This window comes from Aquarana catesbeiana, linkage group LG08 (genome assembly GCF_042186555.1).
Source record: "Aquarana catesbeiana isolate 2022-GZ linkage group LG08, ASM4218655v1, whole genome shotgun sequence".
NCBI lineage: Eukaryota > Metazoa > Chordata > Amphibia > Anura > Ranidae > Aquarana > Aquarana catesbeiana.
The window spans coordinates 268,562,131-268,585,763 of record NC_133331.1 but is presented as its reverse complement, the minus strand read 5'-3'; the positions used below and the strand labels follow the sequence as shown (position 1 = coordinate 268,585,763).

General features: G+C 43.0%; 1 protein-coding gene across 2 annotated transcripts in view; it reads left to right on the top strand.

Moving 5' to 3' along the window:
* The first annotated feature begins 120 nt into the window (after nucleotides 1-120).
* The window catches only part of LOC141106433 (pulmonary surfactant-associated protein D-like), a 42,597-nt gene continuing 19,084 nt past the window's right edge, over nucleotides 121-23,633 (top strand). The window contains exons 1-4 of one of the 2 annotated variants that reach the window (XM_073597213.1): nucleotides 121-278; nucleotides 888-981; nucleotides 4,838-4,981; nucleotides 11,405-11,458. In XM_073597213.1, the coding sequence (XP_073453314.1) occupies nucleotides 891-981; nucleotides 4,838-4,981; nucleotides 11,405-11,458 (289 nt within the window). In that variant the 5' untranslated portion in view covers nucleotides 121-278; nucleotides 888-890. Of the gene's footprint in view, nucleotides 279-887; nucleotides 982-4,837; nucleotides 4,982-11,395; nucleotides 11,459-23,633 lie in introns of both variants that reach the window. The other variant, XM_073597212.1, reaches the window with a different exon arrangement.

The following is a 23,633-nucleotide window of genomic DNA, read 5'->3' as shown; positions in this document are numbered from 1 at the left end:
GGGTTATGCACACAGAAGTTTAATAATTGTAGATCTATGTCTCATGGTCTGCTTACTGGAGTTATTCTTTTATTCAGGAGAGATTTGCGGTCAAAGTTTGTATTTGCTGTTTTTGATTTATTTAGTTTGCAGTTAGAAATATGTACATAGTCAGATAACATATCAGTATATATAGATGAACACTTTGGATCTTCTGCTTCATCTTCTCCAGGTCTCTTGTGTCTACCTTGGTCAGGTCTCTTGGGTCTACCTTGGTCAGGACTCTTGTGTCTACCTTGGTGAGTACCATTGTACGATTAAGTACCAATTAAATGAGCACCTTACTTCTATTTCTCAATACATGTATTTCTATGTATTGGTAGGTCCAGCTGCCAAAATTACTTAAGATCTTTTTTTTTTTTTTCAATTCACTAGTTTTTGGATGGTGAGGATATTTTTAAATTTTCTATGTAAAAAATTGAATTCAATGGAAAATATTTTTTTCTTTATTTGTAGTTTTGGATAGAGTCAGGAAGAGTAAAATCCTCTGCGATGATTGCTTTATTACTGTATTTCCGCTCGGGAGATTCACTCTTTTTGCTATGGTGGCCATCGTCACCAGGACATAACGTGATATGAGATCTGGAACAGCAAAGATCATCCAATAGGGACACCTGTTTCACCTACAACTAAAAGGGGAATTCCCCATCACATTGGGGAGATTTCCTGGTGCGTTTCCAGGAAAGTAAAAACCTCCCCAACTGGTCAATGACTTAGAACACATTCTTGCTATTAAATTTCCATGACAAGTAGTATTTTTTGAGATCCGCAAAGGCAAGTTCATTCAATAATGGAGTGGGGGCATTAGCATAAATTGAATAAAAGATTTTTTTTTGCTTCCTCTGTAGAATATGAAAGCTCTGTTGTGTTTCGGTCTACTTTTTCTTCATGCGGCTATAGTGACGCCGAGCGATACTCCAGAAAAAGACAAGGAACATCGAGGTATAAATATTCATATCATAAAGGGAATTTTATAAATTTGTTGCATCGATTTTCACTTTTTTAAATCGGCTATATTTTTCATAAGAATAAAAATGTGTTTATGTGATATATATAGATAGATATATATATATATATCTATATATATATATATATATATATATATATATATATATATATATATATATATCTATATATATATATAGATATATATATCTATATATATAGATAGATAGATAGATAGATAGATAGATAGATAGATAGATAGATAGATAGATAGATAGATAGATAGATAGATAGATAGATAGATATAGATATCTATCTATCTATCTATCTATATATATAGATATATATATCTATATATATATATATAGATCTATAAATATATATATATATATATATATATAGATCTATATATATATATATATATACAATGGGGACAGGAAGTATTCAGACCCCCTTAAATTTTTCACTCTTTGTTATATTGCAGTCATTTGCTAATATCATTTAAGTTCATTTTTTTTCCTCATTAATGTACACACAGCACCCAATATTGACAGAAAAACAAAGAATTGTTGACATTTTTGCAGATTTATTAAAAAAGAAAAACTGAAATATCACATGGTCCTAAGTATTCAGACCCTTTGCTGTGACACTCATATATTTAACTCAGGTGCTGTCCATTTCTTCTGATCATCCTTGAGATGGTTCTACACCTTCATTTGAGTCCAGCTGTGCTTTATTTTACTGATTGGACTTGATTAGGAAAGCCACACACCTGTCTATATAAAACCTTACAGCTCACAGTGCATGTCAGAGCAAATGATAATCAGGAGGTAAAAGAAACTGCCTGAAGAGCTTAGAGACAGAATTGTGGCAAGGCACAGATCTGGCCAAGGTTACAAAAAATTTTTTGCTGCACTTAAGGTTCCTAAGAGCACAGTGGCCTTCATAATCCTTAAATGGAAGACGTTTGGGACAACCAGAACCCTTCCTAGAGCTGGCCGTCTGGCCAATCTGAGCTATCTAGGGGATCTAGGGGAGAAGAGCCTTGGTGAGAGAGGTAAAGAAGAACCCAAAGATCACTGTGGCTGAGCTCCAGAGATGCAGTCGGGAGATGGGAGAAAGTTGTAGAAAGTCAACCATCACTGCAGCCCTCCACCAGTTGGACCTTTATGGCAGAGTGGCCCGACGGAAGCCTCTCCTCAGTGCAAGACACGTGAAAGCCTGCATGGAGTTTGCTAAAAAACACCTGAAGGACTCCAAGATGGTGAGCAATAAGATTCTCTGGTCTGATGAGACCAAGATAGAACTTTTTGGCCTTAATTCTAAGCGGTATGTGTGGAGAAAACCAGGCACTGCTCATCACCTGTCCAATACAGTCCCAACAGTGAAGCATAATGGTGGCAGCATCATGCTGTGGGGGTGTTTTTCAGCTGCAGGGACAGGACTACTGGTTGCAATTGAGGGAAAGATGAATGAGGCCAAGTACAGGGATATCCTGGACGAAAACCTTCCCCAGAGTGCTCAGGACCTCAGACTAGGCCGAAGGTTTACCTTCCAACAAGACAATGACCCTAAGCACACAGCTAAAATAACGAAGGAGTGGCTTCACAACAACTCCGTGACTGTTCTTGAATGGCCCAGCCAGAGCCCTGACTTAAACCCAATTAAGAATCTCTGGAGAGACCTAAAAATGACTGTCCACCAACGTTTACCATCCAACCTGACAGAACTGGAGAGGATCTGCAAGGAGGAATGGCAGAGGATCCCCAAATCCAGGTGTGAAAAACTTGTTGCATCTTTCCCAAAAAGACTCATGGCTGTATTAGATCAAAAGGGTGCTTCTACTAAATTCTGAGCAAAGGGTCTGAATACTTAGGACCATGTGATATTTCAGTTTTTTTTTTTTTTTTAATAAATCTGCAAAAATGTCAACAATTCTGTGTTTTTCTGTCAATATGGGGTGCTGTGTGTACATTAATGAGGAAAAAAAATGAACTTAAATGATTTTAGCAAATGGCTGCAATATAACAAAGATTGAAAAATTTAAGGGGGTCTCTATCTCTCAATCATATAAACAAATTATTATCTTTACAAAAAATATAAAAATGTTTTAAAGTGATTGTAAAGTCAAGTTTTAGTTTTTTTTTTTTTAATAAAAAAACATGCCATACCTGCGCTGTCAAACCTCCCCTTCTCGGGCCCACTACTGCACACTCCTGGCTCCTCCTCTTCAGGGAGTGCCTCCCATAGGAAGCTGTTTTCCTATGGGGGCGTTCATAGAAACAGACAGCGTGGCTTGGCCCCGCCCTCTGTTTCTCATCACAGAATTTGACTGACAGCAGTGGGAGCCAATGGCTTCTGCTGCTTTCAGTCTGTCCTGGTAGAGTGGGGAGAGAAGACAGAGCCACTCCAGACACAGCACTGGATTGAGTGAGAACTCAGGTAAGTATAAGGTGGGTAAGGGGGCAATACTGATGCCTAAATATTTTTTACCTACGGGCCAGTTCACACCATAGAAATGCGCTCCAGATGCTTTTTTGCATGCGTGTTTTTGATGCGTTCCAGTGCTTTTTTGATGCATTTTTGGTGCAGTCCAGTGCATCCCCCCCTTTTTTTCCTGTAACCTTAAATAAGAACATGGGTGTTCCAGTGCGTTTTTGGTGCGTTTAGGTGCGTTCCCGTGAGTTTTTGATTTTTTTTTTACAGCGTTCCAGTACAGTCCAGTGCAGGAAAAATGCAGCATGTTCTACTTTTTTTTCTGGAACTGCAAGCACTGGTGTGAACTATGCCATTGAAAACCATATAACTTGCTTTCTATGCATTTTTGATGCAGAAAAAGATGCATTGGACTGCATGTGGTGTGAACTGGCCCTTAATGCAGGCAATGCAGTAGGGTGAATTTGCACAGGAACAGACAGCTGCCACTCTGGTAGCTGTCTATTCCTAACTGCGATAGGGAACAGTGTGATGCCCGATTCAGCACATCACACAGCTACCTTTTTTTTTTTTAGAAACTATATGTGACTACACTTCATTCATGGCAATGTACAGCAGTGCGATACACTGTGCTGCTGAACAGTGCCATGCGATTCAGTATGATGCACTGCAATAAAATGCAGCATGTAGCAAATAATTGTTTCGTGTGTCCTTGCCGTGACAGACGTTTTACGAATGCAGTAAATTGTCTGTCACCAAAGATAATGTGAAATCAGCCATGTTTAGGCATTAGAACCACTTTAAACATTTTATTACTTTTACAAAAAATCTAAAAAAATAAGTTTTATATATATATATATATATATATATATATATATATATATATATATATATATATATATATATATATATATTTATATTATACAGTACATCACTGTTTACACAAATTGGCAAAGAGGACCTTTGCTGTGATTAAACCCGGACAGATCTTTTTAAATCAATGCTTCTAAGGGCTCTAAAGTGGGGTGAGGGATAATGGGGGGAGGGGGGCTGGTAAATCCAGAGGTTAACGTAAGAAAAAAAAAAAGGTTTACCTAAAATTAGAATAAAAGAGGTTTAACCTTAAACTACGTAGAGGGTTCTTTACTGTAAGAGCGGCAAGGATGTGAAATTGCCTTCCAAGGGCGTTGGTCCGAGTGGGGAGCATTGATAGTTTCAAAAAACTATTAGATAAGCACCTGAACGACCACAACATACAGGGATATACAATGTAATACTGACATATAATCACACACATAGGATGGACTTGTGTCTTTTTTCAGCCTCACCTATTATGGAATTATGTAACTTTGTTTAAAGTGAGCCCAGGGCCACCTCACTCTCATATTGTGCTAAATTGTATGCTATAATTAAACAGGGTTGCCTGGATTGCCTGGAACTCCGGGACCACGAGGAGCACCAGGACCCCCGGGACCCCCGGGACTCCCAGGACCACCAGGAATGCCAGGACTACCAGGACCACCAGGACTACCAGGACTACCAGGAGACTGCCAGAATCCAGGTAGGATGGAACATTGTGCTCAAGAATTTTTGCTTTAAATGATATACTATATCTAGATGATATCATTTCTAAGGTTAAAGTAAAGCTCTGGACAAAATGTTTTTTTCTTAGCTTTGAAGTATGAAGAAAGGTTAAACCTCTGCTAAGTTTATAATGCTCTGTCCTATTTGGGTTCATTTTATTTTTTTGATGGATGTTTAATATTATTTTTCAAACATTTTGCTATGGAAACCTATTACAAAAATCCCCTTGAAAAATGATTCCTTTATTTTACAACTGAACGTCTGATACAGGGATCAGCATGCAAGATATATTGCAAAGCATTCTGTAAAAGGAAAGACCCAGCACTGGCTGTGTGCACTGAAGCAGCTTGTGTACAGCTGAGAGAGCCCAACGGTTTGATTTGAGAAACAAAAAAAAAAACTCTAAGTGATTAAAGTGTAATGCCCTGAACACACGGTCGGACATTGATCGGACATTCCGACAACAAAATCCATGGATTTTTTCCGACGGATGTTGGCTCAAACTTGTCTTGCATACACACGGTCACACAAATTTATCGGAAAATCTGATCGTTCTGAACGCGGTGACGTAAAACACGTACGTCGGGACTATAAACGGGGCAGTAGCCAATAGCTTTCATCTCTTTATTTATTCTGAGCATGCGTGGCACTTTGTGCGTCGGATTTGTGTACACACGATTGGAATTTCCGATTCCGATTTTGTTGTCGGAAAATTTTATAGCCTGCTCTCAAACTTTGTGTGTCGGAAATTCCGATGGAAAATGTGTGATGGAGCCCACACACGGTCAGAATTTCCGACAACAAGGTCCTATCACACATTTTCCTTCGGAAAATCCGACCGTGTGTACGGGGCATAAGAGGGTTCCCCTGTGTGACTCAATTTAGGGTCTGTCTAACCTGAACCCCCCCCCACTTTGCCATAACTGTTAGGTAGAAGCTGCTATTAAAGAGGAAATCCCTTCAACCCTTGTTCACTAGACATGTGCAATTTGTTTCGGTCCGAATACAAATTCGGACAAATTTTTGGTTATTCAGAGATTAGGATGTATCCAAATCTCCAAATGAAATAGTAACGAATAGTAATGAATTCCGTTAAATTCATTTTGTTTATTCCTTTTCTAAAAAATTCCAACTTTTCAGAACAATTAGAATTCGAAACGTTCGAAAAAACGATCGATTTGAATTCTGTGTGAAGAATAGCTGGTTGTTAAGCAACGGGCTGGGAAGCTGCTTTGTCCTTAACAACAGTGAGTCATCATCTGTCAGCGGGCTTTTCCACTGACAGATGAATATAAAGAAAAGGAATGTCGGCGTTGCCAGGCAAAAGAAAAATGTTTAAAATACGGCGTGTGCCCCCCTCCCAGTCCATACCAGGCTCTTTGGGTCTGGTAATGGATTTTACGGGAAACCCCACGCCAAGAAAAAAAAAAAAATGGCATGTGTTCCCCCCATGTTTAGCGCATGTGGTCTGGTATGGTTTTGGGGGGGACAGGGGGGGCGTCACCCTTTCCTGACCTGCCAGGCTGCTTGTCTAGATAAGGGTCTGGTATAGATTTTAGGGGGAACCCCACGTCATTCTTTTATATGTTTTTCTATTACTGGGCAATGCCAGCATTCTTTTCTTTACATTCATCTGTCAGTGGGGAAGCCCGCTGACAGATGATGTGTCATGCTTGTTAAGGACGCAGGCAGCCGGCTTTTCAGCCCACAGCTTAACAAGTAGCCATATCTTTGCACAGAATTTGAATCGGTCGATTATTTTTTCGACCAATCCAAATTCCGATCGTTCTAAAAAGTTGGCATTCGTTAGAAAATTAATAAAGGAAACAAATTTTAAGGAAAACGAAAAGAAACAAAACTAATTCCGAAACCAAACTAAATGAATTCCATAATGAATCAAAATTAGGAACATAACAAATCTATCTGAAACGAAATAAATGTTTCCATTCTGCACATGTCTGTTGTTCACTGACTCTAAAAGATTGCCCAACTATAATGGTTCCATTCCTGGCACTGTTCCAAAAGTTCTAAATCAGACAAGATACATAAAGTTAAAGAATTATCCCCCCCCTGGGGTAGAGATATTGGGGGGGCTGCTGTTCACTCCTCGGACACATCATTTACGCTTTTGTAATGAACAAAACCCTGTTTAAAGCTTATGTTTAGCCAAAATGTCTTTTATTAATTTTGCATAGAGTGGGGAAGGGTTGAGACCCCTTTTGGGATTTCTGGGACTTTTGTAATAAAGATTCATCCCCACTTCTTGTTCTGCAGACAATATTTTATCAGATAGGAAATGAGGGGAACTCTTCAACAGCTATTACTTTAGGAGCTACAACCAAGTGTGTCGCAACCCTTGCCATGTACAGTACATTGGTCATCCAGAGGGTAATGTTTTTTCACTCAGCAGAAGTGGAGTTACATTTTAAGGTCTCTGTTGGTCTGGTTGCACAGTGCTTAAGGACTTGTTCCTCAATATGACAGCTTTGGGGTCTTGCGATTTAGCACCACTGGGCACCCTTTGCTGCATCATGGAAGTCACGTGCTTTCCCATACTTGGATGTACGAGGTAATTTACTTGGCTCTGGTTCTTGACCGGAGCAGATTTTATGGGAATATAAGGAAGGGAGTGGGGAGCTAAGTGAACCTGTTACTTTGCTTGTATGGGTGTAGCACAGGTTCAGGTCAGGCTAATATAAAATGGTCCATTTTACAGCCATTTTTACGGCCTTCAGTAGGTGTACTGTGACGCAGATCCACATTGCTAACACATAATGATCTGAAGCAAAACTGGGCAAATTATGGCCCCAGGGTCACATCCAGCCCTTTGGCTTTCCCCATCGATGCCTCCAATGTCAGCATGCCTCTCTAAACTTGTCAGCTTCCTACAGATGTCTGTGTGGAGAGCTGCAAGAACTGGAAGGATAGAACCCGAGGAGCTGAGCAGTACAGCTGAAAGGCTCAGTTCTGATCAGAAAGAATTGCCTAAGAGACATCCCAACAATCTCAAGCCACTCTGGTAGCTGGCCAAGTTCTTCCTGGCACCTGCAAGCTGCAAATCCTAGGAGCCGTACACCTGTTCCTTACTCCAGATCAGGATCTGATGAAATCCCCACTGTAGTAATCTCAGGCTCCCTCCTTCCAGTCATAGTGCTTTTCAGAGGCCATTTGACAGGTGGTAAGGAGGTGTAATATCACCTCCTCAAAGCCTAATTTAACCTACCGCACTTCATTGAAGGGCACTTTCACCCACTTCCTGCCCAGGCCAATTTTCAGCCTTCAGCGCTGTCGCATTTTGAATGAAAAGGGGTAGAGAAGGGAAGCGCCACCTGAGTGCAGTATTAGTATGACACATCATATGGTAAACACTTACAAGAAAGACAGACATTAAAAAGCTCATCTGTGGATGGGTGGTTCGTGATGGATTCCTCGAGTCCCGATCCGGATGGTTCTGCAGAGGTGTGGAGCTGCGGATGGATGGTTTTTCGGCCAGGGGTTCTTCCTGTGGCAATCGGGGGGAGAAGCTGGGGACGGCGTGGAGCACACAGAGCACAAGCGTGATGTCACGGGTCATCCGACAGCTTCCAGGTACACTTCCGGGGGAGGGCTTTCACCGAGGGGAATGTCTGGCAGTGGATAGGCTACGCGCTTGGAGCAGCTGCTCCTTCAAAAAAATGGCGCAATGCTGAATATGGCCAGAAACAATGAACAGGGGTACTATGAGCGGGGAAACACAAATGGAAAAGAGTGTACAACAAAACCATAGTGTACGAGTGGTAAGTCACTATTGTTCCATCAATAATAATATTGTGGCCGTACTGAAATAATACAATAAATACTAAAAGGCATAAAATTGACAAAAAGGGTAGAGAGAGGGCACAGGAAGAACCCCTGGCCGAAAACCATCCATCCGCAGCTCCACACCTCTGCAGCACCATCCGGATCGGGACTCGAGGAATCCATCACGGACCACCCATCCACAGATGAGCTTTTTAATTATGTCTTTCTTGTAAGTGTTTACCATATGATGTGTCATTAAAGTACAAACCAATACTGCACTCAGGTGGCGCTTCCCTTCTCTACCCCTTTTCTTGCCTACTACAGAGCCAGGACAGCAGCCGTCCTTCAGATCAGCCACTATACTAGGTTTTATACACTTTGAACTGTCAGTTACCAACTTAACCCCTGGACTGCCAGTACCATAGCTATGGACTAAATGCCTAGCTAGCCCATACATCCCTAATATTGTATGCATTGTTGTACTTGCGCTTACAGTTAATATTACCTATATATGCACTTTGAATGACAATTTTGAGACAGAGCTTTCTTTTGGTGGTATTTAATCACTATTGAGTAATTTATTTTTATTTATTTTTTGCTAAACCAAGAAAAAAAGACCAAAAATTGTGTTCTTAGTTTTTGTTATAACATTTTGTAAATACCGTATATACTCGAGTATAAGTCGTTCCGAGTATAAGTCGAGGCCCTAATTTACCACAAAAAAATGGGAAAAACTTATTGACCCGAGTATAAGACGAGGGTGAGAAATGCACAGCTACTGTAAGTGGAAAAGAGGGTCAACAATGCCCATTTGCAGCATCACTGTGCCCATTTGCATGCCTCACTGTGCCCATTTGCAGCCATAGGTCCCCCAAACTTCAAACTCGGTAGTTAAGGGTTCCTAGATGCCTCATAGATGCAGCCAAAATTTGGGGTCTCTGAACCCAAAGGGTCCCGAAATGACATTGCTGCAGATGGACACAGTTGACCGAATTTGGGGCCCCATATCTCGGGGCCACCTAGTGCTAAGAACCCCAAATTTGGTGTGCAAACCCAGTGGAACTAACACCATAAACTTGCCAAAGCTAGGGTTTTTAGCACAAAGTGGCCCAGAGATACAGGGCCCCAAATATCAGTTCAGAAAATGTCAAGCACTTTTCTGCAGCAGAGAATGAGATTTTCTGAACCGGCTTTGGGGCCCCGTATCTCAGGGCCACTTGGTGCTAAGATCCCCAGCTTTAGATATGTTATGGTTATAGTTCCCCTGGGTTTGCATACCAAATTTGGGGTGCCTAGCACCAAGTGGCCCTGAGATATGGGGCCCCAAAGTTGGTTCAGAAAATGTCAAGCACTTTTCTGCAGCAGAGAATGATATTTTCTGAACCGATTTTGGGGCCCCGTATGTCGGAGCCACTTAGGGCTAGGAACTTCAGCTTTGGATATGTTATGGTACCAATTCCCCTGGGTTTGCATACCAAATTTGGGGATCCTAGCACCAAGTGGCCCTGAGATATGGGGCCCCAAATTCGGTTCGGAAAATGAATTTTTTTGCTGCAGAAAAGTGCTTGACTCGAGTATAAGTTGAGGGGGGCACTTTCAGCACAAAAAAATGTGCTGAAAAACTCGACTTATACTGGAGTATATAAGTATTTTTTTTCTCCTTCACTGATGTGCACTGATGAGGAGGCACTAATATGCAGCAGTAATAGGCACTGAGGGGCACTGATAGGCAGCACTAATGGGCGGCATTTATGGGCACTGATAGGCAGGACTGATAAGGGAATGATAGGCGGCACTGATGGGCACTGGCAGGCAGCACTGATTGGCTTCACTGGAAGGCATCGCTGATGGGGCTGCACTGATAATCATTGCACTGATATTCAGTGAAAATCCCCCCATGAGCCAAGCCGCTTATCGGCTCTCCTCTACTCACGCGCTGTCAGAGTCAGCAGAGAAAAGACGATAACTGGCACTTCCTATTTACATTGTGATCAGCTGTGATTAGACGCAGCTGATCACATGGCAAAGAACCTACGTCATAGGCTCTTTATCAAGATCGGAGATGCGGTGTGTCACTGCACCACCAATCGCCGCGCTGTGAGCGGCTTGTTCTGAGGGTTGTCATATGACGTCCAGTCAGAACAACTGAACCTCCCCCCAGCTATCATTCTACTATTATTTTACAGTTTGGGTGGGCAGACAGGGGGCAGTCAAACCACGGCTCAGTGCCCATTTTTAACCATTCCTCCAACCGCCCATCTGAAAGAGACCCATTTTATTAGCAGTAGTACCTATTATGCCTAGTGACGGGTGTTTCTTTTCTATATGTTTACATACTTACAGACCTTCCAAGGTCCAAACATAATATTGAGCAGAATTAAGTCTGGCTTTCCACAACCGTTCCAGTTTCTCATGTGGCCCGTTAAGAAAATGTATTGCCCCCGACCTGGACTTTTGGTGGAATAAGCTGATAGGTGCATAATCTAAGAAGAGCAGCCAAATTATTAAAGTAAATAAAAATCATGGAGTACATTTTCTTTCAGTAGGCATAGAAAAGACTTCATTGCCCTTAGTATGAATCCTTAAACATTATCAAATTCTCTTTCCTCAGTATGTGAAGATCACCAAGGGAAATTCAAAGCATTGAATGGACAACTAAAAGAACTGCAAACAGGTAAGAAGAAATGAAGGATCGTTGGAAAAAATCTAGTTGGGCACCTTTACGGCCTGATGTACCAAACATGTTCTATTAGGGACTTATTTTTGACCCGAGAGACTGAATCCGAGTTGGACCATGGTGACATACATAGGCGTGTGCAGCCTATTGGATTAGACATATACATATGCATATATACAGACACACACTTTTAAATAAATGTAAACAAACATTTTGAAATGTGTTAAAACAATTTTTAATATTTCAATACATTTTACATCTTATGGCAGAGCTGGTCAGAGGGAGAAAGTGGGGGTGAGAGAGGAGGGAGATGGGATCAGTTGGCAGTGGTGGCGGGGGTGATCAGTGGAAGTGCTGGAGAGGGGGGGTGATCTGTGGCAGTGCTGGAGAGGGGAGGGTGATCAGTGGCAGTGCTGGAGAAGGAGGGTGATCAGTGGCAGTGCTAGGGGGTTGATGGGATCAGTGGCAGTTGTGTTGGGGGGTAATGGGATCAGTGGCAGTACTAGAGTGGGATGAGTGGCAGTGGTGGGGGGTGGGGATCAGTGGCAGTGCTAGGGGATTGATGGGATCAGTGGCAGTGCTGGAGGGGATGGGATCAGTGGCAGTGTTGGAAAGTTGATGGGATCAGTGGTATTGATGGTGGTTGTGGTGGGGGGGTAATGGGATCAGTGGCAGTACTGGGGGAATGGGATGAGTGGCAAGGTTGGGGGGGGATCATTGGCAGTTCTGGGGGTTGATGGGATTAGTTGCAGTGGTGGGGGTTGTGGTGTGGGGGATTCGTGGCAGTACTGGGGGGGATAAGTGGCAGGGGAAGGATCAGTAGCAATGCTGGGGGGTTGGATGAGTGGCAGTGTTGAGGGGCATGAGATCAGTGGCAGTGCTGGGGGGCATGGAATTAGTGTCAGTGCTAAGTGGGAGAGATAGAATGAGTAGCAGTGCTGGAGGGCATGGCAGCAGTGTGGTGGGGGGATGGGATCTGTGGCAGTGCTGGGTGGGGGGATGGATGGGATCGGTGGCGGTGCTGGGTGGGGGGTTGGATGGGATCGGTGGCAGTGCTGGGTGGGGGGATGGATGGGATCAGTGGCAGTGCTGGGTGGGGGGATGAATGGGTTCAGTGGCAGTGCTGGGTGGGGGGATGGATGGGATCCGTGGCAGTGCTGGGTGGGGGATGGATGGGATCGGTGGCAGTGCTGGGTGGGGGGAAAGGATGGGATTGGTGGCAGTGTAGCGTGGGGGGGATGGATGGGATTGGTGGCAGTGCTGGGTGGGGGGATGGATGGGATCGGTGGCAGTGCTGGGTGGGGGGATGGATGGGATCGGTGGCAGTGCTGGGTGGGGGGATGGATGGGATCGGTGGCACTCACTTGCTCTCAGTGTGGACGCCATGCTTGCTGTGTCTCTGGCTCCCTCCAGGCTTCACGTGTCTCCTCACACAGTGGAGACCTCCTCCATTTTTCCTAATGGATCAGCTGGCTATTGCAGTCCCCCAGACGCCATGCCCCCATCTGTCTGCTGCTGTAAATTCAATGGGCGGAGCCGCGGAGAAGCTGGGTGATTGGTCCTGCAGCAGTTACTTAGAACGAAGGAGTCAGGGGTGGTGGTTGTTGTGGTGGGGGGGGGGGGTAATGGGATCAGTGGCAATACTGGGGGAATGGGATGAGTGGCAAGGTTGGGGGGATCATTGGCAGTGCTGGGGGTTGATGGGATTAGTGGCAGTGGTGGGGGTTGTGGTGTGGGGGATTTGTGGCAGTACTGGGGGGGGGATAAGTGGCAAGGGAAGGATCAGTAGCAATGCTGGGGGGTAGGATGAGTGGCAGTGTTGAGGGGCATGATATCAGTGGCAGTGCTGGGGGGCATGGGATTGTCGGTAAAATTCCATTCTCTCACTGATCAGTCAACTCCGGTCATGTTGATTAGAAGACAGATTTATTACAAATGTACCGGTACATTTGGATGAACTCTGTTCACAGCAAGGAAATTCAGCAGAGTCACCCAGAACCCTTTTACACATGTCATTTTATAACAGTATTTGGCAAGCTACCATTGGCTAAGGCACACTGGTGACTCATGGTGCATCGTCAGCTTTATTGTCAAAGACAGTGTCCTTTACACAATATGCCCTAATATGGTAAACTTGTGCTAGTTCTTTAAATATTGTTGTAGGTGTTGGTCGGAACTAAGCAGATTGCATAAACAATAAGTCAGCACCATTTTAGCTAGAAAAAAAACATAAAAGGAACAAGGCAAATGTTGATATCACTTGTAATTCTTTAAAATATTTCTTATCATTCCCTCCTCTGATATCTATATTTGCTTCCCCAATTTATTACTTCAGTGCAGGTCCGTTCCACAACTGGGTTTTCGGACCTTAGCAAGTCCTTGACCTTGGCAAGTCCAGTCCATTTCCCAAACCAACCTTCAAGCCAAATTGTGAATGGATCATCAGTACTTGAGTTTTCTGCTAATTCATTCGATAAAGCTGTCAATCCTTCGAGGGCTCTAGTCACGGTTCCTCCAGGAGCTGTAATGTTAGAAATAAAAGGTGCACCACATACCACCAAACATTTTACTGAACCCTCCTCTTTCTGCTAGGACCATATCTAATGCCATCCTATTCTGCCATGCCGTCAGAGAGGTAGGGGCTAATTGCTCTGTCAATCCCTTAACTGCATCCCTGGTGTAGTTTACAAACCTTTGTTGGTTATATATATAGTTAATCCAGTCAACATTTTTTATTTACTGTCACCCACCAGAGAAGAGACTCAAATCCAGCTGCCACTTGATTCCTAGCTTTGAACTCGCTGGGCACTCCACGCGGAACCCCAATCTCATCTATATAGATCTGGGGGTCAAAAGACCCCGCAGGAGAGGTGTACCTTCTGCTCCTCCGGTGACCCGTCTTCCAAGGGGACTCTGACAGTAAGCGCAGAGGCATTGCCAGCTGTACCAGGGCACAATCCCCTCGGGAATTGGCTGGGATGCTCGCTCTGAGCCTCTTGTCTTCGCATAACCACCAGACGTCCGCCCTCTGGGTGTTGTGCTCAACCCAGTTGTCACCCTCTCCCTTTACTATTTTGTTAATCCTCTCCATGCAGTAGTCATCCGGTAAAGACCCCAAATCTTTGCCACTCTCATTCCCCGGAAGTGCAAAACAAGTAAAGTTGCCAGGGTATGCCGTGACAGCAGGGGGTATCTGAGGTCTCTGAACCTGGGGAAACAATAAACTTAATGTGTGACAGGGAGTGTTGGTGTCAGGTTTGTATGTTTTTTGATATAGCTTTAGCATACACTCTAAACCATCTAGATCTGTATTGTTATTTAAGGGAAAATGCACTGTTAGCAGTATAGATTAACCATTCAAGCCATTCATTCTTATCCTGGTATCCTGTTTCTAATGTTATAGCTTCTTCCACTGTGAGATTGGTGAATCTCACTGTGGATCCTAATACCTCTACTTTAAGTCGGTCCTCATTATCTAATTCTTTCTTCTTGTTTGTCTCATTCTTTGGTTTGACTTCAAGAAAGAATTTTCCCAAAGGGTCAGTTCCTGATATCCAAGCTCCTACATGTTATAACCTCTGATCTTCTAGTTTTGGGTCCTTCAGGGAAATCAATAATATATTGCAATTCTTTGATTCTGTACAGGGAGAGTGGGCCGCTTTAGTTATGGTTAATCTATTCTTTAAATCTCCTGCTGCTGGGATCTCATACCCCCACTCCTGGGCTGCAGTTGTCCACATGCCTGAATCCCAAGTAGTACACCCAGTAGTTCCAGCCAGGTAGCACACGTATTTATCTGCCCAGGTCAGTTTACTTGCTTCTACCTTATCTCCACAATCTGTCATCTGGCAGAAATCCACCTGTATAGTACTGGTGGTTCCTTCAACAAAGGTGAGGTTCAATGCTCTTCCTGTCTCTTCCCAATTGATTGGTTCCACTATCCTCCCGTGTCTCCTACCTCCCCGTATAGAGGCCTCTCCTAGAGTCACCAATACTCCCACGAGGAACAAAATCCCTACCATCCTATCTGAAGTGAGGGGGGCCTAGATAGGGCCTTTTCTTCACCAAGGTTGAGACAAGCAGACCTTTTATCTGCCTCCCTTTGTATTTGGACTTTCCCCCTCCTTCAGTCTTTCTGACCCTACTCTGCCTATATTTACCTTTTTACAGTGGGATTGGTGAATCCAAGTAGTCCTTTCAGCAATTCTTACTGCAGTGGGAGTAGTAAGGAGTACTTGATATGGCCCGTCCCACTTAGGGGAGTGGCAATGCTTCTTTTTGATCACCTTGATGAGCACCCGATTTGTACTTTGTCTTCTCCTATGGGCTCTTCTTCTGGAATGGAACACTCTTGGTTAATTTGTTTCTGTTTTAATAACCTTGACATGTATTCTGCTAAGGTTCTTTCCCCTTCCTCTGTGTGGGTTTCATTTGGTAATAAAGGTATTTTATAAGGTCTACCATACATCATTTCAAATGGACTCAGCCCCTCTTTAGTGAGGGTGTTGTGCATGCTTAAAATAGCTAGTGGGAGACAGTACATCCAATTTTTCCCTGTCTCTTCCATAGCCTTTTTTAGCTTGCTCTTTTATATCCCATTATGTCTTTCTACGAGCCCTGCTGGCTGAGGGTGATATGCACAGTCGTTCTTTTACTTCTATACCCATCACTTTTGTTAGGTGTTTTATAGTCTGATTTACAAAATGTGGACCCTTATCGCTATAAATCTTCTCTGGTATCCCAAATCATCAAAATGATATCTTTTAGTAAGGCTTTGGATACTGTTAAGGCGTCAGCACTATATCTCTACCCATGTGGTCAATGCATCAATGATTTCCAAACAATATTTCTTCCTTTTCACATTTGTCTAATTCAATAAAATCCATGCAAATGTGTTGGAATGGATATTGCGGTGTGGGGAACTTCCCTTTCCGTGGTCTTATGCCTCCCTGAGCATTGTGTCTTGCACATATAATGCATTGAGAACAAAAAGTTTTTTTTTTAGTAGTTTGTGAAACCATAGGCTGTACATACCTTATTTAACATCTCAGTCACCCCCCTGTTTGACACATGAGTTACTCCATGTGTCAATACTACTGCATACCTAAATAAGGATTTTGGCAATACCAGCTTTCCTTCAGGTGATGTGTAGATGTTATCTATTATTGTGCAACCTTTTGTTTTCCAATATTGTTTCTCCCCAGGGGATATATTCTGCTGTATATCAGTAAGGACTGTATGATCTATCTCTATGATTTCCTGTTCTGTCATGTGTCACTTCTGCATATCCAGTTACACTTGTGCCATCTGGATTTTTCGTACTGGAGCTATCAACAAAAAGTGTCATGTCAGGGTTAGATAACGGTACTTTCCCATATTGTTAAGTGAGGTTGTCGTAAAAGTATTGTTATACAGGAAAGGTGTCATGCTGGGCTCAAATGTATGGACCAACGGGGCGCGGTCAGTATTGAATACCCAGAAATCCAAGCTCTACAAAAATTTGTCATGCCCAAAAAAGACATCATTTGTTTCTTTGTTTCTGGCTTCAGCACCTGGTGGAGGGCTCAAATTCTCTCCTCATCCAGGTGTCGACCTTCTTTTGAGATATTATACCCTAAGTATTTGACCTGCTGTTACCACAACTGGAGTTTAGTTTTATTTACCTTATGCCCTTGGTATAACTGCCTGGTTAGCAGCTTGTAAATCCTGTACCATTCTATTGCAGGGGCTATACCCTCCTCTGCTTCCTTCTTAAGGGGGTATCTCCTTCATCACCTTGCACAAAAACTTTACTTTCCCATTTTTTTTTCCATCACTTTCAAATACTTCTCAGAATGCTTAACATATTGCAAAACATCTAAAACTGATGCAGCTCAGTAAGTAACCAAGTTTTTAACAATGTAATCCTTATGATCCTGTTTTAATCCATTAACAAAAGCTATCTTTAGCTGTTGTTGATATGCACTATTCACATCCTCAGCTTCGGGGAGCCCAGAGAACACTTTAAAAACTTCTTGTAGTTTATTTAGATAATCACTGACACTTTCCTTGTCTTCCTTTACAGTCATATTAATCTTTTGCCAGTCAGTTCGTTATACCCATCGGAGATTGCATCTCTGATAGAAGGCAGTCAATCTATCTGTCAAATCTTTGCTATCAAGGGCCAGTGGTTCCCCTCTTTGTTGAGGGGGCACTGTGTCTACACAAGGGTTCCCAATTTCCCTTTACCGATACCCAATCTGATCCTAGAACCCTCCTTAAAGCCCTTTCCACTTCGACCCCGTTTAGCCTATAACTGTTCCTCAGACCTTCCATATTTTCAATGATTTCTGGGGCCCCAAACTTAGGATGTTTAATATGCTCAGTAGCCTTCTGCACGTCACTCTCAGTCCATGGTTTAAAAACAGTTATAGTTAGGGGCTGACCGTTTTGTCTGTCTCTTTGTCCACTAGGGGCAGTTGGGCTTGGCATTTCTCTTTTGTTCTCCTTCTCAAACTAGTATTCCACCATTTCTAATCCAAATTTCTTTTTTTTTTATCTTTGGGTCACAGTTAGTTTACCATTGAATCCCAACTTCCTTTCCCACTTAGCACAATATTTAACAGATTTTGGTTATTTGCTATGCATACATTTCTTATCTCCTTCTAATGGGGAAACTATTCCCCATGTCTCTGTTTTTTTCCTTGAGTTTAGAATACAAGACTGGTAATTCTACTCTCGAACTTTGCCAGAATCTATATAAAACAGCAAACAAAGTCTAAACTCTCCAAACAGGAAATAAACATATATATATATATATACATACATACACACATATATACATATATATATATATATACATATATATATATATCTATACATACACATACACATACATACACACACACATATACATAAAAAACAACTTATACCTTTACCTTATTTACTACAAAGTACAGTTGGTCAAAACAAACAGTATTCTTAACGTTCTGATCAGAATTTTTTTTTTTTTTTTTACACACACAAAAAGAGGAAGTGCACTTAGGTGTCCGTGAGGAGGGGGGGAAAGGAGTGAGTGAGTCCAGTTTTTTTTTTTTTTTAACCACAAGTTTGCAGCCAGACAGATTAATAAGCAGGCCTTTTATCAACCTGTAAACCACCAGACTAGCAACCCTTGGATCACAGAAAAGCAAAAATATAAGACTCCCCACACAAAGTTAGCAGTAATGTTAAACATGAGGAGGAAAGAGCGAGAGTTAGTCTCATGATTTAACAAATGCAGCAAAAGGAACAGTGCAGGAAATATTGCTCTCGAGAGAAAAAGAGAAAAACGATCGATCTATGGGCCACAATCATCTATCATCTTTCGGTACCTTCAATTTTTTTAATCTGTCTTAGACAGCGGGCTACGTCTATTTACCATAGGCAACGTCCCCAAGTGCCTCTGTCTTCGGCCCCTGTATCACTTTGATCTTTTATACAGTGCCGGCATACTTAATAAAAACCCAAATCACCTCAAGTAGAAGAGAAAAGAAAAGAAGAGAAAAGAAAAAAAATCTGTCTTACCTTTCACAGACTCGGAGGACTGGATCAGAAGTCCAGGAGTAGAAGTCAGGTGTGGATCCCGGAACCGACCAGCCTCTTTTTACCACTTAACTTGAGTGGGAGGACCTAGGTCTCGGCGAGAAGGAGTCTGATACTCACCGATATTTTGGACGGAACCGTTCGATCCACCACCTAATCCTTACTTCCGGCTCGAAAGGACCATGATGTCGGTAAAATTCCATTCTCTCACTGATCAGTCAACTCCGGTCATGTTGATTAGAAGACAGATTTATTACAAATGTACCGGTACATTTGGATGAACTCTGTTCACAGCAAGGAAATTCAGCAGAGTCACCCAGAACCCTTTTACACATGTCATTTTATAACAGTATTTGGCAAGCTACCATTGGCTAAGGCACACTGGTGACTCATGGTGCATCGTCAGCTTTATTGTCAAAGACAGTGTCCTTTACACAATATGCCCTAATATGGTAAACTTGTGCTAGTTCTTTAAATATTGTTGTAGGTGTTGGTCGGAACTAAGCAGATTGCATAAACAATAAGTCAGCACCATTTTAGCTAGAAAAAAAACATATAAGGAACAAGGCAAATGTTGATATCACGTGTAATTCTTTAAAATATTTCTTATCAGGGATTAGTGGCAGTGCTGAGTGGGAGAGATAGAATGAGTAGCAGTGCTGGGGGGCATGGCAGCAGTGTGGTGGGGGGCAGTGGCGTAGCGTGGGTTGTCAGCACCCGGGGCAAGGCAAGTAATTTGCGCCCCCCCCCACACCTGCGGACTTTTAGCTATCCCTGAGTCCCTTCAAATACAATAGTACTGACCTACCTGATTCCTATACTGACCACTACACTGAGAACTACACTGTCCACTACACTGACCACTATACTATACTGACCACTATACTGACTATACTATACTGACCACCATACCACACTGTCCACTATAATGACCACTATACTACACTGTCCACTATACTACATTACACTGACCACTATACTACACTACACTTGACCACCATACTACACTGACCACTATACTACACTATACTGACCACCATACTACACTGTCCACTATACTACACTATACTGACCACCATACTACACTGTCCACTATACTGCATTACACTGACCACTATACTACACTGTCCACTATACTACACTATACTGACCAGCATAGTACACTGTCCACTATACTACACTATACTGACCACCATACTACACTGTCCACTATACTACACTATACTGACCACCATACTACACTGACCACTATACTACACTGTCCACTATACTACACTATACTGACCACCATACTACACTGTCCACTATACTACATTATACTGACCACCATACTACACTGTCCACTATACTACATTATACTGACCACCATACTACACTGACCACTATACTACACTGACCACCATACTACACTGTCCACTATACTACACTATACTGACCACCATACTACACTGTCCACTATACTACACTGACCACTATACTACACTGACCACCATACTACACTGTCCACCATACTACACTGTCCACCATACTACACTGACCACCATACTACACTGTCCACTACACTAACCACTACACTGACCACTATACTACACTACACTGACCACTACACCACACTACACTGACCACTACACTAACCACTATACTACACTACACTGACCACCATACTACACTGTCCACTATACTACACTGACCACCATACTACACTGTCCACTATACTACACTGTCCACCATACTACACTGTCCACCATACTACACTGACCACTATACTACACTACACTGACCACCATACTACACTGTCCACCATACTACACTGGCCACTATACTATACTGTCCACTACACTAACCACTACACTGTCCACTATACTACACTATACTGACCACCATACTACACTGTCCACTATACTGACCACCATACTACACTGACCACTACACTAACCACTACACTGACCACTATACTACACTACACTGACCACTAAACTACACTACACTGACCACTATACTACACTACACTGACCACCATACTACACTGTCCACTATACTACACTGTCCACTACACTACACTGTCCACTACACTACACTGTCCGCTATACTACACTGTCCGCTATACTACACTATACTGACCACCATACTACACTATACTGACCACCATACTACACTGACCACTATACTACACTGTCCACTATACTACACTGACCACCATACTACACTGACCACTATACTACACTGTCCACTACACTACACTGTCCACTATACTACACTATACTGACCACCATACTACACTGTCCACTATACTACACTGACCACCATACTACACTGTCCACTATACTACACTAAACTGACCACCATACTACACTGTCCACTATACTACACTGACCACTATACTACACTGACCACCATACTACACTGTCCACCATACTACACTGACCACCATACTACACTGTCCACTACACTAACCACTACACTGACCACTATACTACACTACACTGACCACTACACCACATTACACTGACCACTACACTAACCACTATACTACACTACACTGACCACCATACTACACTGTCCACTATACTACACTGACCACCATACTACACTGTCCACTATACTACACTGTCCACCATACTACACTGTCCACCATACTACACTGACCACTATACTACACTACACTGACCACCATACTACACTGTCCACCATACTACACTGTCCACCATACTACACTGTCCACTATACTACACTGTCCACTATACTACACTGACCACCATACTACACTGACCACTATACTACACTGACCACCATACTACACTGTCCACTATACTATACTGTCCACTACACTAACCACTACACTGTCCACTATACTACACTATACTGACCACCATACTACACTGTCCACTATACTGACCACCATACTACACTGACCACTACACTAACCACTACACTGACCACTATACTACACTACACTACACTGACCACTACACTACACTACACTGACCACCATACTACACTGTCCACTATACTACACTGACCACCATACTACACTGTCCACTATACTACACTATACTGACCACCATACCACACTGTCCACTATACTACACTGACCACTATACTACACTGACCACCATACTACACTGTCCACCATACTACACTGACCACCATACTACACTGTCCACTACACTAACCACTACACTGACCACTATACTACACTACACTGACCACTACACCACACTACACTGACCACTACACTAACCACTATACTACACTACACTGACCACCATACTACACTGTCCACTATACTACACTGACCACCATACTACACTGTCCACTATACTACACTGTCCACGATACTACATTGTCCACCATACTACACTGTCCACCATACTACACTGACCACTATACTACACTACACTGACCACCATACTACACTGTCCACCATACTACACTGTCCACCATACTACACTGTCCACTATACTACACTGACCACCATACTACACTGACCACTATACTACACTGACCACCATACTATACTGTCCACTACACTAACCACTACACTGTCCACTATACTACACTATACTGACCACCATACTACACTGTCCACTATACTGACCACCATACTACACTGACCACAACACTAACCACTACACTGACCACTATACTACACTACACTACACTGACCACTACACTACACTACACTGACCACTATACTACACTACACTGACCACCATACTACACTGTCCACTACACTAACCACTACACTGACCACTATACTACACTACACTGACCACTACACCACACTACACTGACCACTACACTAACCACTATACTACACTACACTGACCACCATACTACACTGTCCACTATACTACACTGACCACCATACTACACTGTCCACTATACTACACTGTCCACCATACTACACTGACCACTATACTACACTACACTGACCACCATACTACACTGTCCACCATACTACACTGTCCACCATACTACACTGTCCACTATACTACACTGACCACCATACTACACTGACCACTATACTACACTGTCCACTACACTAACCACTACACTACACTGTCCACTATACTACACTATACTGACCACCATACTACACTACACTATACTGACCACTATACTACACTAACCACTATACTATACTACTCTAACCACTATACTGACCACTATACTACACTATACTGTCCACTACACTGCCCCCCCATAGTGACCACTACACTGACCTCCATACTATACTACACTACATTGTCCTGCCTACAGTCTCTCTCTCTCGCCCCCCCTCCCTCCCCCTCCCAGTAACATGACTCTCACTCACCTTCTTATCTTGGCTGCATCGATCTGGATGAGGAGGAGAACACAGCGGCGGCTCACTTTCTTCTCTCCCCTGCGCTCTGTTGCTGCCATGTTCAGTGTCCAGCGCCCTGTGATTGGGCTTATGGGGGGTCATGTGCGGAGGCGGGACTTCAGGAGCGATCGAGGACAGGCCAGCCCTACGCCTCACATGACCCCCATACACCCAATCACAGGGCGCCAGACACTTAACATGGCGGCCGGAGCCCGGGGACACAAAATTAGAAATTAGGAGGAGGCAGCCAGTGACACATAC